This window comes from Sebastes umbrosus, chromosome 3 (assembly GCF_015220745.1).
Source record: "Sebastes umbrosus isolate fSebUmb1 chromosome 3, fSebUmb1.pri, whole genome shotgun sequence".
Taxonomy (NCBI): domain Eukaryota; kingdom Metazoa; phylum Chordata; class Actinopteri; order Perciformes; family Sebastidae; genus Sebastes; species Sebastes umbrosus.
This window is the reverse complement of record NC_051271.1, coordinates 36,128,909-36,146,394: the sequence shown is the minus strand read 5'-3', so window position 1 is coordinate 36,146,394 and position 17,486 is coordinate 36,128,909. Positions and strand designations below refer to the sequence as shown.

Here is a 17,486-nt window from a genome sequence, read left to right as displayed (position 1 = left end):
CGTGATCACTATAAGCGGTTTCCACTGTATTAGGTAGTGAGCATATTGTGTTATGAAAGTTATTCATATCAGTTAGTTAGATGTTTTAGGTTCTAAAACATAGACAATAACAATAATTTCACTTTTACACTATTTTATACAAGATATCCGAAACAATGAATATAACTACTTTCACATGGATACCCAACAAAACACTAAGATCTGTGTCAGATTGGCTGTAAATGCACAGTCAAGTGATTTGTTAATCACTTGAAAATATTTTAAATGAGTGGGACCCGCCAACTGACAGGACTGACTCCAGCTGGCTGCTAGGCACGGCTAAAAACAGATTATTGGAAACATAAGAACAAGAGTCCAACTGACCTTGGTAGATTTGGTTTCCAGCCAGGGTACCTTGACAGACACACACACACACACACACACAAACACCCATTAGAATGTCATTCAACATTTTCTACTCCTGAACTTGTATTTGAAAAGAAGTACCAAATGCAAATGTATGCATCGACACAAAGCTGTACTATTTAAAATCTGCATTGAGTTCGATGATGTTCTGTGTAAGGTCAAATGGTTGCTTGTAGTACCAGGCCCACTCAGAATTAAGTCCCTGCTCTGTAGCTCTGTCCAGATTTACCCCTTGTCAGCTTGTTTTGGTTCTACAGCCTGCACATCAGGAATATGGTTGACTCTCACTGCTCACGCCAATTCCCGAATATAAAACCAAACAGACAGCCGTTTCCCTAAAAACGAGCCCATCGTAAGCTGAGTTAGAGAGCAGAAGTAAATGTGTGGCTCACGAAGAGGGTCAAGCATCTAATACCCGTTTCACACCGAGGCTCATAAACAAACGGTGGGACAGCAGCAGGAAATGATTTCAGAAACACTGGAGATGAACGACGGACGAGACCACACGGATATGTGGCGAGACTTTGAGGTGTGGGAGCTCCTGGCCATCCGTCACGAGGAGGAAAAAAGCGGTAGATGGCGGGACGGTGAGGAACAACGTAGTGTAACGTTAAATGAACATAACAAGGCTGCTGAATGAGAGAGACATCGGCTGTAACTTTACACAGAAACACACCGTGTTAATAATAAGCCGACCACCTCACAGTACCGCCAGCGTGTTTGCACATGTTCTATTTGTAACGTTACCTTTTTTAACTTTTTATCTTTCCAAATAAACCTGCAAAAAGATCCATCTGTCGCCTGTTCTCTCTGTCAAAAAGTACCAAACCCAGTCTTAGTTCATTACATTATCAAGCAATTAGCAAACTAAATGAAATATAAACTCATTTTATTATGTTTGGACAAACTCTTACATTATCCAACAGTCGCCACATGACCAGCTGAAAAACTTTAGTAGGTTCACTATGTGAAGCAAATCTTTGCTGGGATGGTGGAGTGAGTGAAATATACATTTCTGTCTTCAGAAGTGTCTAATCATTTTGTAAACGTAGCCTTTATTATCATATTAGATAACACAACGTAGTTTAATATATGATAAATGGGTAGCTAAAAATGCTGTGTGTACTTTATTTACACTTTATCCCAAAAACATGCATCATTCTGTGACATGTTACGTTTTTGCACACATTGATGATGCCACTATCATCCCCTCTCTCTGTAATCCTCCAGAGGTGTAACAAAAAAGAGCTTCGGTGCTGCATTTTGAAGCGTATATTTCCAAATATGCATCCAATTTCAATGTTTTGTGTAGTAAATGTCCTGCCTTTATTTTAATTTCCGCTGGCTTTGCTGAAGATTATTGCCTCATTTTGTTCAGGTCACGGGTGCTCCAATCGATCAACTATTGATCGTTATCAGCCGATATTCGTTCTAAATAGTTTAATGGGGTATAAAGGCCAATCAGAAGAGCCTATCAGATGACACATCTATTCTGAAGCTGTGAAAATATTCTATATATAGCGTACACTTAAACTGATATTGATTTTTTTTAGGTGGCTAAAATACGTTTTTTCTGCTGCTCCGGTCCACACCCGCTTTACCTCGCTATCAGACGGCTCTTTCCGACGAGGAACTGAAGCCGTTATGTTGCGGTCTTAAAGACCAGACCAGACTCCATTCACAAAAACAGTCATTTTACCTCACAGAACGCCGGAGTATACATACAATGCACAAAAATCCAAACCAACCCAATTCCCAACCTTGCACAGCTAACTCTGACTCAGCTCGCTAGTTCTAGCATTCACATTATTGTTAATTTTGATTAGCTTACTTTGGTAAACTGCCTCACTACCTTTTGCAACAGCCGAGTGGGTGTTACCATTTTGAAAAAAAAAAAAAAAAAAATGGAAATAGAACGCAGATAGACCCACCCTTTAAGTTTACATATAGACCTAAATTAACCTGTTGACCGACATGCGTATTTATAATTAATAATTCATCAGATAATTAAAAGTTAACTGTTGATATCCCTAGTCCTCACTTGTTGCGCAGGTCTCTGCAGGCAGCAGTGTGGTTGACGGTGTTAATATGGTCAACCCAGTCCTGAAGAAAAACGACAAATGGGAGAGGAAGATAACACAATCAGACACAAATAGAAGCAATCCTCAACAAAGCTAGATTCACATTTCATCTAAGCAATCCGATAACTCATTTATCTACAGCGAAAGACTTAAGTACTGAGACAAAAACTCAAGTGGATCTTTGCTTACTGGTGTCATTTTCTTAAAATGGTGTGGAACCCTAACTGAAAGTTGAGGCCCAGCTCTTTGATCCCATATTTATGTTCAAATTATGTTACACCTGCGAGCAGAAATGTAATACAATGCTTAGTCTTGTAGACATGTTCTGTGTCCATTCTACTTTCCATTATCTTTAGTGTGACTATCAATCTTCACCATTAACACACTACATAATCACTGGAAGAAAAAAAAGAAATCAAAACAAATTTTTTTTTTCGTCTTCTTGTTGCAAATGCTTTTCAATTAACTTACGAGCTATGTTCCAAGGCCTTGAATAGGGCAAGTCATTTTTTCACACCACTATCTGCTCATCCACCAATCAGTTGCTTATGTTATATGGATTTTCTGTCACAGCCTGTGGTGTACGAAAATTTTGTTCAAAATAAAATGAAAGAAATTCCTTACGTTCAACAAGTTTCCCACGTCTACAACGATTAAGATAAACCAAGAGGTTTAGATTTGAAACCTAAAAACCATATAGAACCTTGACCACTTCACATTCTGCTAAATCATTTCATGCAATTGAGTGATTATGGGACTATTTATTCATCAGGCTACAACCTTAATTTTGCTAATGACATTTTTGTAAATTTGGGGACACCTTTATTTAGACAATGGGAATCTTTTAATGAGAAAATGTAAGCTGAAAGGAATGACCGTAGAATTGCTTTTGTCCAAATATACTGGATCTTCAAAAACTCCACACCTGGCATACTTGATGGAATTAAGAGTCACACTCAACTACGAGTAATTACTGTTACAACACTGAAGCAGAGTACAAGCCATTTTAAAACTTTGTTATTCATCTTTATAGTCAATACCAGCATCATTTGAGAACATGAGAAACTCCAACCCAAAGCCAGAGACAAAGCGCTGGATTTTCTCAGAGAACAAAAAGGAGTTTATTCAACAGTAATTACTGTTGAAAAAGAAATATTTCTATTATGTATTGATCAGTTAATACCAATTTTTTAAAGACATCTTCCCCTGTCCATTAAAAGATATGTAATCATGCAGCTACAGTATCTGTCCTTTATAACCGATAACCGGAATTCTTAAACGTATCACCCTTAAAATGCCAAGTGAAACATTTCATGAATAAACCTAATATTGGGGGAGGTTATAACCCAGGAAACCAATAGAATATTAGTTTTGAAAAAACAGCAGGTTCTTTATGAAATGGTTCAAGGACCAGGATTGTCACACAAAAATGTGTGATGTGATTGGAATGTTTAATCTTACGATTACTGGAGGTCATTAAATACACACTGTTTTCAGAAAAATAAACGTTGGCAAGTTTCTTCACTGTACATTTCCTGGGAACTGTAGACGGGTGTGGTACTTGGGGTTGTCATATTAATGCTGGATTCACATAGGTTTGTTTAATCTCTTTCATTTAATGAGCAAAACAGCCTATGTACCTTTTCTCTGCATGTACCGCTCTTGTGGTTGTGTGCAAAAAAGTTTTAATGGACTTGCACATGAAACCTCTAGTTCAGAAACTGTTGTATTTGGAAAGTAGTTCCAAAGTTGTATCCTTTAATACTTGGGCTTTACCATGTCTCGTGGCTCTTCTGGCCTTTTTTCAGGACACATTTACAGTTTAAAGTTGTATTTTACTTCACCAGACAGTTGTCTTTTGACAAACATGGCTGTAGTGTCTGTGACATCACCCACAGGTTTCTGAGGGGAATTTTCAAAGCCTGGTTTTATCTGCTCACCGCCATTTTTGTCAGTTACCGTAAGTCAGAACATCCTAATTTGGGCAAAGAGGAGAACGCCTGGGTGGAGCTGTGGTAGGATGAGCACATGGCAACCAAATCATAATAATTTGTCAATCAAATAAACCATGCCCCACATCATACTTGTTCTTAACGTAACAATGAAATCATTGTTCCACTGAGAACAAAACGCACACGAGAAGATGTGAAATAGGGTTTTTATAGCTGCCATCTGTAGAGATGCACCATGGCCGGTGACCAGCCAATCGGTCTCATATTTCCGGGTTTTTTTGCCACATTTACACGTGTGGCGCCGCCGAATGAGTTAACATTGAGGCAAAGCTGCACAGACCGTTATGTCACAGCAACACACAAAACAGGTCATCGGTATGGAAGTTCTGCATGAGTGTATTTGACGTAAAGCTCACAGTTTGTCACAACTGCAATATAAGCTGTGGAGGAACCACCTGACAATAACAAAGTAAAAGGATAACATTTACAATTTTTTTGGGACTCGGGTTTCGAGGCGGTGGGGGAAAAAGTTAACCTGGAGCCTTGCCGTCACTTATAGTTCTTAAAGAAAATCAGAATAGGCAGGTCAGGCTCTTCGAAAATCGGCCGAGAAAAATTGCAATCGGTGCATCTCTAGCCATCTCAGCAGCAATTAGCGGTGCTGCATCTGAAGTCTCTTCAGCATTGACCACATGCAGTTATCATGTGGGGTACAAATATCTGGCTTAATACTTTCAAAGGAAACTAGAGTATGCTTGTATGGTTGGCATTCATTATTCAAAACAATGGGTTTTGCTGGCTACAAGCTTGCTGGATCCTTTAGAGCAACTGTACCTAGACCCACTTATTTAAACGGAAATTACAAACCATGCAAAACACTATTTGAATGGCATCAGAATCACTCTCATCTTGATAACTGCCTGGTGGAGAATGGTTGTAGACTAAAATTTAACATGTGAAGATATTCCTTTCAGATATTGGTACGAGGGCAGGTTGGCACTCACCTTTTCCTGATCACACTGTGTGTGGCACAGGGAGCAGGTATGGGGATACACCTTTGGAGACACAGCTGAGAAATCACTTATCATGGTGGGGGTAGGTAACTTCTTGCTGCTGCTGTGTAGTTTTGAGCCAGACGAAGAAGAGAGAGACCGCCTCGAGGATGCTTCGCTCTTGGTTTCAGATGGGGATCTAGGTTTGGGTGCTTCACGCCTGTAGTCTCGGTCTAGATTACGTGATTTGGATGCTGGTGGAAATTCTCTCCCAGGCGACCGATTGCTCTTGCGATGGTCACTACTCGGCCTTCGATAGTCCCGGTCACCATGCTTGCTTGATTCACCGTGTTCCAAACGAACCTGCCGCCTTTCAGCTTTATCTAGTTTTGGAACTGATGAGGAGGACGACGACGAGGATGGGTACATTTTAACTGTCCTTTCACCGGACAGCCGCTCTCTTTTGAAAGTCTCTCTTGTATTACTCTCGTCCTTTGCCCGACTGGCATGACCATAGTCAATGACTTTTCCTGCTGTCTGTGTAACAGTAAGAAGGCTGGGCACTTCTGGTGAGTTTGAATGTGCCAATGGTGAAGAGCGGGAAGGCATATCGTGGATGCTGCGTGAGAACGAGGATGAGGAAGTGGAAGCCACAGTTTTCTGGTTGCCTGACTTGTTGATCTGGATGTCACGGAGTATGAATGGTAAAGTATCTGGGGTTAGCTGATCATCAGGGTAGTGACTCAGTACTTCTAAGTCCTCGTTTGAAAGTCCAAAGCTAGCCAAGATGCTTCCTGCACTCTCTGGTGTGTACAAAGCCTGACCATCACCACCACTTCCGCCACCATGAGGTTGCCGTGCTTGGGGTGATGGTGAGTCATTTACTGGGACAGTCCAGCTTGGCATGCTTGTTCCAGCATGGCTACTTTGTGGCTGCTGTTGAGGTCCCTGGTGTCGTTGGGACTGGTGGCTAGCACTAGGTGGAGGACCGGCAAACAGTTTAGTTGGAGGTTGGTAGCTTGACCAGTCTACTCCTTGCTGGTGGCCAGGCTGATTATCAGAGGTGAGTGTTGCTGGGTTAGAGCCGTAGCTTCCATGTTGACTGATCCCAGAACCTGAGCCATGGCTCTGATGTTGGTTCGGTCGGTTCATGTGGTCAATGAGGCGGTGATCCATGTCCCTAGCACCCCGGATAGCCAGGGCGGACTCTAGCTCATCAGGGAGCTGGGTAGGACGAGGAAACTGGAAACCCATCACCTGCGACAGCATATTGGAGGGAGAACGATTCTGATGTTGATTTGGAGTTGGCTGATGATGTGGAGGCCTGGGCCCATTAGAGAAGGGTTGTGGCCCTTGTTGCTGGGAGTGGTGGTGGTGGTACATGGCAGCAGACAGACTCGGCCGTGTGTTTCTGTAAGTTTTGCTGTTTGAATCCACGGTAAACCCAACAGCTGACACCTGCTGTCTATTGAGAAGACTCAGGAGGGCCAGGTGAGGAGGTAATGCCGCCGCAAGTCCGTTGTTGTTGTTGTGACACTGGTCGCCAACAGTTATGGTTGCTAGAGTAGCAAGCTGCTGGAGAGCAATCTGTGCCTGAGTCTCAATCTGAGCCAATCGGAGAGCTGTCGCTGCAGCAGCACCAGCCACAGGTCCAAATATGAAATGGGTTCCACTGGTGTGGTTGGCAACAGAAAATGTTGCACTGGGCTCCAAACGAAGGGTAGGAGCAGGGTGCAAATTACTGTAGGTGTGCACAGCGAGGCTGTGAGATGGAAAGCAGAAATATACTATTACAGATGAACAAGTTTTCATTTTTCATTTCAAAAGCAGCTTTCAGATGAAGTCCTTTTTCCCACGTATTTTTTTTTATTACAAGTTGGCTCAGTCCTCATTTTGTTTGTGGTTTCTTTCCTTTCAAATTTGTCAAAGCACTAAGAAATCCCTTCAAGATCACTTTCCTGTAGTCCCACTGTGCTTTTCTTTCAGGACGGGAAAGCAAAGCAACATTATGCAACACAGCAAATATGGATTTAACCAACGGGGACACTACAAAGAAGCCTAAAGCTCTTATAGAAAAATAAAAAAAATATATAATCCTGTTTCCAAAGAACCACTTGCTGGCCTACAATGCATGTTCAACATTTCAACACAGTGGACTTTGTCCAAAAAATGGCATAAGCCTCTTTGCCAAATGTTCACAGCAGAACAAAACACTTCTACAAGCACATATTGCAGTTTTCCCTGAATATTCCCTGCAGGTGACGTTAGATCATTGCAATGTCTACAAATTCTAAATCACACTTACCATGTCCTGGAATGCATTCAAAATAATCATACAAATTGTGAACTTTTCTTTGCATAACGCCAGTAAAACTCAAATAATAAAATGGTGAGCTTTAACTAAACATCTTGAACAACATGTAGGCCTGTTTGACATATTAAATATTAAGGGTGGGAAAAAAATCGATTCACCTATGTATCACGATTTTTTTTAATATATTTTTTTTTTTACGATTTTGTACTGCTTGAATTAGGGATGGGTCATGATTTTCGATTTTTCAAATAGTTGTTAAATTATTAAAAAAATCGAACCGTTTATGCGAATATTCATCCCGTCTTAACAATGCAGGACAAATAATTGCATAAACTGCAGCAATTTTTGAATAATAATCGACTAATTCCCAGTGATGTTCGAATAGTATTTTTGCTTGGAATTCACATTCCTAGCTTGAATCGATAGAAGAAGGTAGAAGGAAGTTACGGCTTTTATTGTTGTAGTCTGAGTAATGTCACATCATATCGGTTTAAAAAAACAAACAAAGCCGAAGCTAGAAAGCAGAGTATGGTATGCAAGTATGGTAAACACTACAGTACACATACAGTAAAGTATGGAAACACTTTGGGTTTCACACATTGCAGGAAAAGCAGAGCTAGGCATGATGGCTAAAGCTACATGCTAACTCTGTCATGGACAGGTAACGTTATTGTATTGCGGTATCCAGCCGTCACTCTCATCTCCGTGGTCAAATGGGCCGGCAGTACAACTGTAGAGCACCAATATACTGACATTTATGTTAAATGCAATCAAACGGCCCCGATGGAGCTGACCATGGATGTATAAAGAGAACGGAGCTGATGGAGAGAGCTAGTTTTAGACTTGGCGAAGTTAGCGGAAGTATAGACATGTGACTTTGTCCAGTTTTCAAAATAAGATGTTCATTAAGGGCGTATACAAAATACATATATGGAAATAGGATTAATTGGACTATATTCACCAGAAGTATAACACGTTATATTATAAATTAAAAAAGTAAATACCACTAATTTGTAAGGGAAATAGGGCTGCAACTACCCATTATTTTATTGATTAATTAATAGGTTCTTTGGTTAATAATAAGTCAGAAAATGTCTGTCCACAGACATTTTCTGACTGTGGAGGGAAATGTCTGTTCACAATTCAGTTTACACTTATAGGGGAGTAAAGAAACCAGAAAATTCATATTTAAGAAGTTGGAAACAGAGAAATCAAGCGTTTTTACTGTATCAATTTAGAGATATTCCCAATTAAAAGTCCCTAGAAAGTGCATGATTCAACTTTTACCCATGGTATAGTGTTAAAAAAAGTTCACAAAAATTGCTATAAATCGTGATATCGGATCACAATACTTAAAAATCGCAATACATATTGAATCGGCACCCAGGTATCGTGATAGTATCAAATCAGAGATAAGCATATAGTCCCAGCCCTACCGATATGTTCTGCAAGACCTAAAGAAGAAAGCAAGTCCATTGAAGATACCTGCAGGCTTTGACTGTATGTCAGGAACACTCAACTTGCTTTACCCGGGGGCCTTATAAAAAATGACAGGAGGCCAGGGGTCAGTTAATAATTTCTAGGATATGAGGACATTCGGTGATTAGTCCGGACCAAGCTGTATTAATCTATTTTGATGCTTTTTTATGCACTCTGGCACCGCATTTACATTAAAAGTTTACAACAAAATCCTATTGTGAATCAATTTATTTTCATTGCGAATTATCTGGCCTGCTGGCCACAAGTTGAGCATCACTGCTGTATGTATTTGCACAAAGTTTTTGTCCCAGACTATCATCAGATATGACAGCCCATGTGATCTAAACAATTAACATACTTTTGGCATCATTAGCCACCCTCTCTTATTTTCCATATCCTGTACCTGAGCCCAAATTGGGCTGAATGGTTGGATGTTTTCTTTTAACAACATACCAAGCTGCCTTAAAAATGATTTTGTTTTAGCAATAGTGTCACTCCTGTCAAACTGTGATGAGATATTAATCCACCCTGTCATCTTAATCTATGTCAGGTCATAAATATATCAAAAAATAAGTTGGTATGCACAATCAATTTTAGTAAAGTTCTCCAGTCTTTGAAGAACTGATACCTTTTAACAGAAAAAGCCAAGCAACCTTTGACCAAACATTTACTTATTATAAGAAAAAGGTGAGCTTGCATGCTGGGCAAACTATACCAGAGACAAAGAGATGATTTTGTTGCCAATCATCTCACCAGATATTAGTTACGGAGGTTAAATAGGCTAGTGGAAGTTAAGCAAAGCAGCATTCAACTGAAGAAAACATCACATGCAGGTTGACATATCATTTCCGTAAAGCCACATGTTTAGAAGGTCTGGCATATAGCTATGACTGACCAGTCCTCCAAAGAGTCAGTTTGGTTATAATGCCTTTTACAGCTACTTCACATACATTTCACTAATGTAGAGTAACATTAGCTGTCTGGAAAATTACCCAAATAGAAAGGTCCCACAGAATTCAACAGAAAAAGCAGTTGAAACAACAACATCCAAGCCTCAGCATTTCATCTCATTAAAACCAGTGCTGACTTCTCGCAGTGCTTTTTAGTGTGTAGAATAAATGCAACAACAGCATCCATCTGCACTTTCTCTACAGACAGACAACGTATATTCAGAGCGGTGTATTTAAACTTCTGTCACTGGCTGAACACTCGAGGGTCAGCACATAAGAGTTTTAAAGTTCACAATGTGATTTCTGATGCAACATATGGCACAAGGGGTGACTCATTTTTGCATTATATTACCACAGAAGTCTCTATACAATTAGGGATGTTAATAATTAACCGTTTAACCGTTAACTGACGTCAAGAACTTTAACAGATTTTATTACACGGCTGTGTTGAATACTCGATTCTGATCGATCAATCACGGCATTCTGCGGACAGTAATTTCTTTATAATAGACCGTTGCTATGGGCGCAGTTCAGTTACGCCAGGCAGACACACAGCTGACAACCTGCTAAACTAAACTAAATGTGCGGTGGAGACTTTTACTGGGAAAGGGGATGCATGTCCGCGACACTACACGCAGCACCGCGGCTGCTACAGTAATGCTCCCGGACGGGTGAACTGGGGACTCAGCAGACAAACACTGCAGCTGGCGCTCCGCTCCATGCAAGGCACAAATCTTGTCAGTTATCGGTTAAATTTTTACTTTTCAAATTAGCATCCCTATATGCAATGGTCAACATATCATTCTGTAGAGAAAGTGGAGAATTTAGTTTCATTAAAACCCAGAAATGGAGAAGCTGTCAGCACTGCTTCGCAGAGACAGCATTATAGAAGCTAAAGGTCCTGACACACCAAGCTCATGGTCAGTTTGGGGCCGTCAGTGAGCGTCCGTCAGCCTAGTTTTTATGGTGCGTCCCACACCGTCGGCTCTAGTCTGACTGTGTCAGCGGCGCTCGCCGGTGAGAGAAATCACTCTGATTCGCTGTTCGGCTTAAACAAATCAGTGCACGAGAAATAAAAGTGAGGAAAGCAAGCTAACGAGCAGGGTCTGAAATTAACTTTTTTCACCGCCTGCCACTGTGGCAGACAAGTCTTTTTTTTGTCTGCCACTCAAAAATTTTAGCTGCCACTTTCGTAATCTATGCGCTAAATGAAGGAATAACATTTGAGATCCGATGTCATTCAATGTTTGATATATTTTAATTACACCGTGGCTTCCGGGGGAGCCCTATTTTTGGGGGGAGGGAGGGTAGTGTGCACAGTACTGTACGGTACTTTGTTATTGTCATCTATAGTGGTTATTTGCATAAAAACACAATTCAAATGATTATGATTATTTAAATATTTGCTTTGATGAAAATAATCTTGGTAAGTTGTTTGGAAGTTAAACAGGTCATAATCCCCTCTCTAATATTTATTTTATATTGATGTGAAAACATCTCCTACAAACAACTGGATTAATTCAAGTTCCTCGCCAAAAACTTAATTTTACGAGATTACATTTGAACACATCATGATAACGTTATAATTTATGTATGTGAGACATTTTAGTATGTCCGAAACCTTAGTATGAAACCATTAGTGCACAAATTGCATACTATTTCGGTGAAATATTACAGCATGCAACGCTGGACACTAAGGCGGCATTAATATCCCACAATGCAATGCGGGGGTGATGTTCATAAGAGACGTAAATGGACATCTCTGTAACATCAATAACGCTTCAATTTAACTCTAAGTATACGATTTCACGTAACTAGGCGTTATTAGTTAAGGTCCCATATCGTGCTCATTTTCAGGGTCATACTTGTATTTTGTGTTTCTACTAGAACATGCTTACATGCTTTAATAATCAAAAAAAACTTTATTTTCCTCATACTGTCGACCTGAGTATACCTGTATTCACCTTGTCTGAAACGCTCCGTTTTACTGCATTTTGATGGAATTGCAACAGAATTGCGTTGCTAGGCAACAGCTTGGGTCCATGTGTACTTCCTGTCAGCTGATGACATTCACATCCACTGTAGCCAGGAATAAACTGGGACACATTTAGAATGTTTACGTTTAAAATTGTGTCAAGGGTCTAAATATTGTATATCCGTGACATCACGAATGGACAGAACTCCTGACAGCTTGTTTCAAATGCAGAGTTTCTGAATACGGGCTGTTTGTATTTCCCTGTGGATTGAGTGTTTCGATACTTTCACAGTATTTATATAGGACTTAAGCCTGCTTTATACATTTATAAAAAATAAAAAAAAATTAAATCTCACGTTTTTATAATATGGGACCTTTAATATCGTATTATTAGTTCAGACTTTGGGTTGGTGTGTCTGGGCCTTTAAAGCTTGAAACAGTGATGTTGGTGGAAACCCCTGAGGGATAACATCATATCCTATTCTCACTCTGTATTTCTCCTCCCTCTGCTGTAGTGGTTCGTATTTGTAACAGTATTCTGGTACAACTCGGACCGCTCAGGTACCTCTCCAATATTCAGATGTCAGTGACGTTACTGAGAGCCCCTGAACCACAAACAGCCCTGTAACATCTGGATTAAAACCCCTACACACCGGCTATATGCACACATAGTCTATAGAATCAATTAACTACACACATACGCAACTGTTCGTATTATGATAGGATAGATGGCGTCTTTGTAAACCGGGATATATACATATATATAGATATATACAGATGTGTATATATCTATATATATATGTATATCTCCCGCTACAGGCCACCCGACGAGGACTCACATCTATCCGCCATTTTGGGTGTTTTCACTGCACAGCTCGGTAACGTCGCTACCGAGAGGAGAGCACAACGACGGTTCCGTTACATTTAACGGCCACTCGTAACGTTACCATCCCCGAGTGCACAACACATTCAATAAATACCTTTCGCTAATAGTCGATTTGGATCTTTGTTGTTACCGGAAGGTCTTGACTCTTTTTCAGCCGGCAGTCATCGGGAACAACGAGACGAGATGCACTTCCGCCCGGAGCTTTTCACAATAAAACCGGCATCCCCACAAATCACATGCAAACTATTGAACAGAAACTGCACACGCTTCAACATTCTCCCAATGGTTAATTGTAGCGATGGCGAGCTGAAGCTTCATGAAGCTTTGAAGCTTTCCAGCAAAAGGGTTCGGAAAAGGGTTCATTGCTCGAGGCTTCATGTGCACACGAAACCACCTGGTGGTCAAAGAGTGTAAAACAGGCAGATATGATCTTAACCATGTGATAAGATAAGATCAGATCTTCCTGTATTAGTCCCGCAGTGGGGAAATTTGCAGTGTGCAGCAGCAAAAGGGATAGTGCACAAAACAAGAAGCATCAGCTAACACAATAAAAAAGAGCTAAACAAAGTGTAACAAAAAATGAACCAAGTATAAAGATAGGAAGTATAACAATAGGAGCAGTATATACAGTATTGACAATAAACAGACTATTAACAAAATTGCACAAGTGGAAAATGATATTGCAGAGTGAGAATTAAATGAAAATCCACCTGAAAATATCAGGTTATTGTCAGTTTTTGGTGTGTAAGTGTAAGTGGTCTACTGGGAGCAGTGCTGGTTGTGGTCTACTGGGACCACAGATCTGTGATATACTGTATTTTGCGCCAGTAAAGGCTGTTGGGAATGACTATACACAATGAAAAAAAAAATATATTACCATGTAATCCATTTATATCTATATAATATACAATATAATGTCTCTTTTCTAGTAAGTATATTATGAGTATATAACATACAGTACAAGTACTAACTGTAATTGTTTTGTGAGTAATGCATCTTATGTGTGTAAACCAATCCTTTGGTCAATAATTGTATTGTAGTGTAGTGTAATATAATATAATAATGGCAGGAGGGGTAATATTAGTGTTCTGTGTCACTTCTTAAAAGTGGCATTGGTTCAACCAGTGAATATCTGAACCACTTCATGAACCAGTCAGCGGTATGGCCGGGCAGCGAGGCTTTGGACGTCATCAATGACGTCATCGGTCTAAAACGATACAAGCCTCGATAAGGGCATCGCGGAAAACTTCCTGGATTACTCGACACACGCTCCGAAGCCTCGGCACAGCACGTAACATCACTAGTTAATTGTATTAAATGCATATATGTTGGATGTGGGTCTTTTAGCTCCAGTTTGTGCATCTTGTGTATTGCAGGGTCTTTTGTGTGTTTGGGTGTTTAGATGACAATCTGGCATACATAGCTATATTATGTTAGTTGATACACCTACTGTATGGGGCGAAAAATTCAATTTAGTTTAGGTCCTTTAAAGGTCACATACTCTAGGCTACAAAATGCACTTTTCATGGCTATTCAACATGTGTGTCTAGAGATCCACAAAAATAAGAAAAGAGCATCCTCTCCATTTTTCTCCAGCTCCATCTATCAGGAAATGTGTGTTCCAAAAAAACGAATCAAATTTGCCTCTCCGTGTGACGTTCTATGGGGCTTTGTAGAACATAGCACCATGCACCTGCAGATGTTGTTCATTTCTCCCACTGGAGCATGCAGTCATTTTTGGTTAAGAAGTGATTATTGTGGTATTCACGGTAGAAGTGCAGCTAAACTTGGTTACAGTGGTTCCCTGGCTGCAATGACGCCGGCGGAGCAGATGAAGACCGGAAACAGAGGGAGGTGAGAGAAACGTTTGTCAGTCATGAATTGAACTCCGTCAACTCTTCTCCTTCTTTATAACCACATCAGCCCCCTTTTCTTGGAACTTGTGTTATTATCTATTTGGAAAAAAATGGTGGGGCAACTACTTCTGACAGATGCAAAACCAGAAAATTACACAATTTTACAATTTTACATAATGCGCTATTTCACATTTCCCACACAGTTTAACATGTAATAATCCATCTGAGCACGTACCTGTCCTCCTCAACTTGCTGTTATACTGCTCAATTCCCCATCTGAAGGCTACGTGCTGTCAGTTTGGGTAGCTATATTGCTCTGCTGAGCGAGCCCAATTTTATTGGTGCTGCTGCTGTTATGTTTGGTAATCCTCTCAAAAAGGTGCTTGAGATCCTGAAAGCCTGTTCTTGACCATGTACCTTCCCCTCTGAATAACACACACAGAGGAAGCAAAACAGAATCTTTCCTGGAGATCCACTCCATGTTTGATCTGATTATTTTTTACCAGAGGTCTGGTTTATAACGATATTCTGCAGCTGGTGGGTACCGAGGTGTTTGATCTCAAGTTTTTCTTCAAAAGGCAGACTTTCAAATATGTGCTGTGGAAGATAATCCACATGGTGACCACAGTTATCTTCTTTAACTTCTGCCAGCTACGAGCGAATAAAGACAACAACAACTTGGCAATCAAATTGCAGCGGGGCGACACACAATGAGCCAGACTTGGCATCAAATTTGTGCCATTCACTTTCATTGCCAAAGGCTTTGGGCATGTGTATTGTTGCTTTCCTACACGCGGGCGGGGCACTTCATATTGCGAGTGTGGCGCTATCGCCACATAGCGACCTCTCGAGCCAAGCCCGATTAAAATACCATTTTATTACTATTGTAGCCAGTGATGGTTATTTTTTGAGCCAAGAGAGGGGGCATCTATCACTCTGGTGGGCTGGCCCGGAATAAACAGAGAAAACTTGCTGAGTGACTGGAATGGGGAATGGGCAGAGGGAAAATATGAGAGCGTATGTGATGAGCAAGCAACAGTCTGGGCATGTGACAAAGATGATACATGCACTATGGTAAGTAATATCTTGGATGGTCCCGCAGTTGGTTCAGATTGAGAGAGCAGCTGCTAGGTTGTTGCCAGTGGAGATCATCAATCTGAATGGATAGCCGTGTCATGCAGAATCCACCAGGGTTTAAATCTTGAATTACTTAGGCCAGGGGTCTTCAACCTGCGGCTCTGGAGCCAAATGTGGCTCTTTAGCCCCTCTCCAGTGGCTCCCTGTGGATTTTTAAAAAAATTAGTGGAAATGAATAACTATTTTTTCGTTTACATTTTCATTATTATTTATCATTGTTGTAGGTCTATGGTACGACGGTACGACGGAGTATTAGGGCCACATTGAGGAAAAAAAATTAATCTGAGATTTGGAGAATAAAATCATACTATTATGAGAATAAAGTCATAGGTTTAGGAAAAAAAAAGTCGTAGTATTATGAGAATAAATTCATAATATTAGTATATATATATATATAGTAGTATAGTAGTAGTAATTTTACGAGTTATTTTCTTTTTTTCTCGTAAAGTTATGACTTTATTCTTGTCATATTATGACTTTTTTCTCGTAAAGTTAGGACTTTATTCTGGTTATATTAAGACTTTTTTCTCGTAAAGTTCTGACTTTATTATCGTAACATTATGACTTTTTTCTCGTAAAGTTATGACTTCATTCTCAAAATCTCTGATTTTTTCCCCCTCAATGTTACCCTAAGACTCCGTCGTACATTTTCACTTTGCACCGTCACTGCATTAGACTTATATACTATATACTTAGACTTTAGGCTGTGTTACCTTCATCACAACGCTCAAATGTTTTGCGGCTCCAGACAGATTTTTTTTTTTGCCTAAAATGGCTCTTTTGATAGTAAAGGTTGCTGAACCCTGACTAACCCTGAAAAACTAGGATCATGACTATTCAGATGGCACCTGAACGACACTTCTTTTTCGATAAATGGTCTCCTGAATTTACTGCCAATACTTGATGTAATGAATAAAAGACAGATACCTATTTGGCAACAAGGATTCAAAGTTTGATCAGGGTTAGAAATTTAGAAATCTTGGTGTTTTAATGTATCAGCACCCACATCGAAGCAAAAAATAGAGGTTTGTACATACAAGATTTAGAAATGACTTTGTGCCTCTTACAGGAACTCTCTGGAAAAATATATCTTTTTTTATTTTACATGTAACTTTTAAAAGGAAAGATACTTTTGTTTGTCAGTTGGTTGTTGTAATATACTGTACTACAGCCTAGTTGTACACCACACCCAGATCTCCGCCAGGTGTGTCTGCAACGACCACTGCTGTAATGTTTGATTGAATGAATACAAACCACAACTGTTACCACCCCGTCTAGACCGTAAGTGTATCAGACGCGTTTTTCACTGGCACGCCTCATGCAACAGATATGCTCTCATTTCCATACAGAAGTCTGCGCCGGCTCCGTGCAGCTAAAGCGCAGTTCACTGTGTAACGCTTCATCTGAAACTGTCAGTCCTGCTGTGTGTTTAGTTACATTAGCTGTTAGCACTGTTAGT

The 17,486-nt window shown here is 40.2% G+C and overlaps 1 protein-coding gene across 1 annotated transcript in view; it reads right to left on the bottom strand.

The window, feature by feature from the left end:
* LOC119483592 (zinc finger protein 638-like) overlaps positions 1–17,486 on the bottom strand; it is a 44,597-nt gene that overhangs the window by 16,992 nt on the left and 10,119 nt on the right. Inside the window, exons 2-4 of the mRNA XM_037761821.1 lie at positions 5,443–7,192; positions 2,447–2,508; positions 364–393 (exon numbers count right to left, since the gene is read on the bottom strand). Coding sequence (XP_037617749.1) covers positions 364–393; positions 2,447–2,508; positions 5,443–7,192 — 1,842 coding nt within the window. The remainder of the gene's footprint in view (positions 1–363; positions 394–2,446; positions 2,509–5,442; positions 7,193–17,486) is intronic.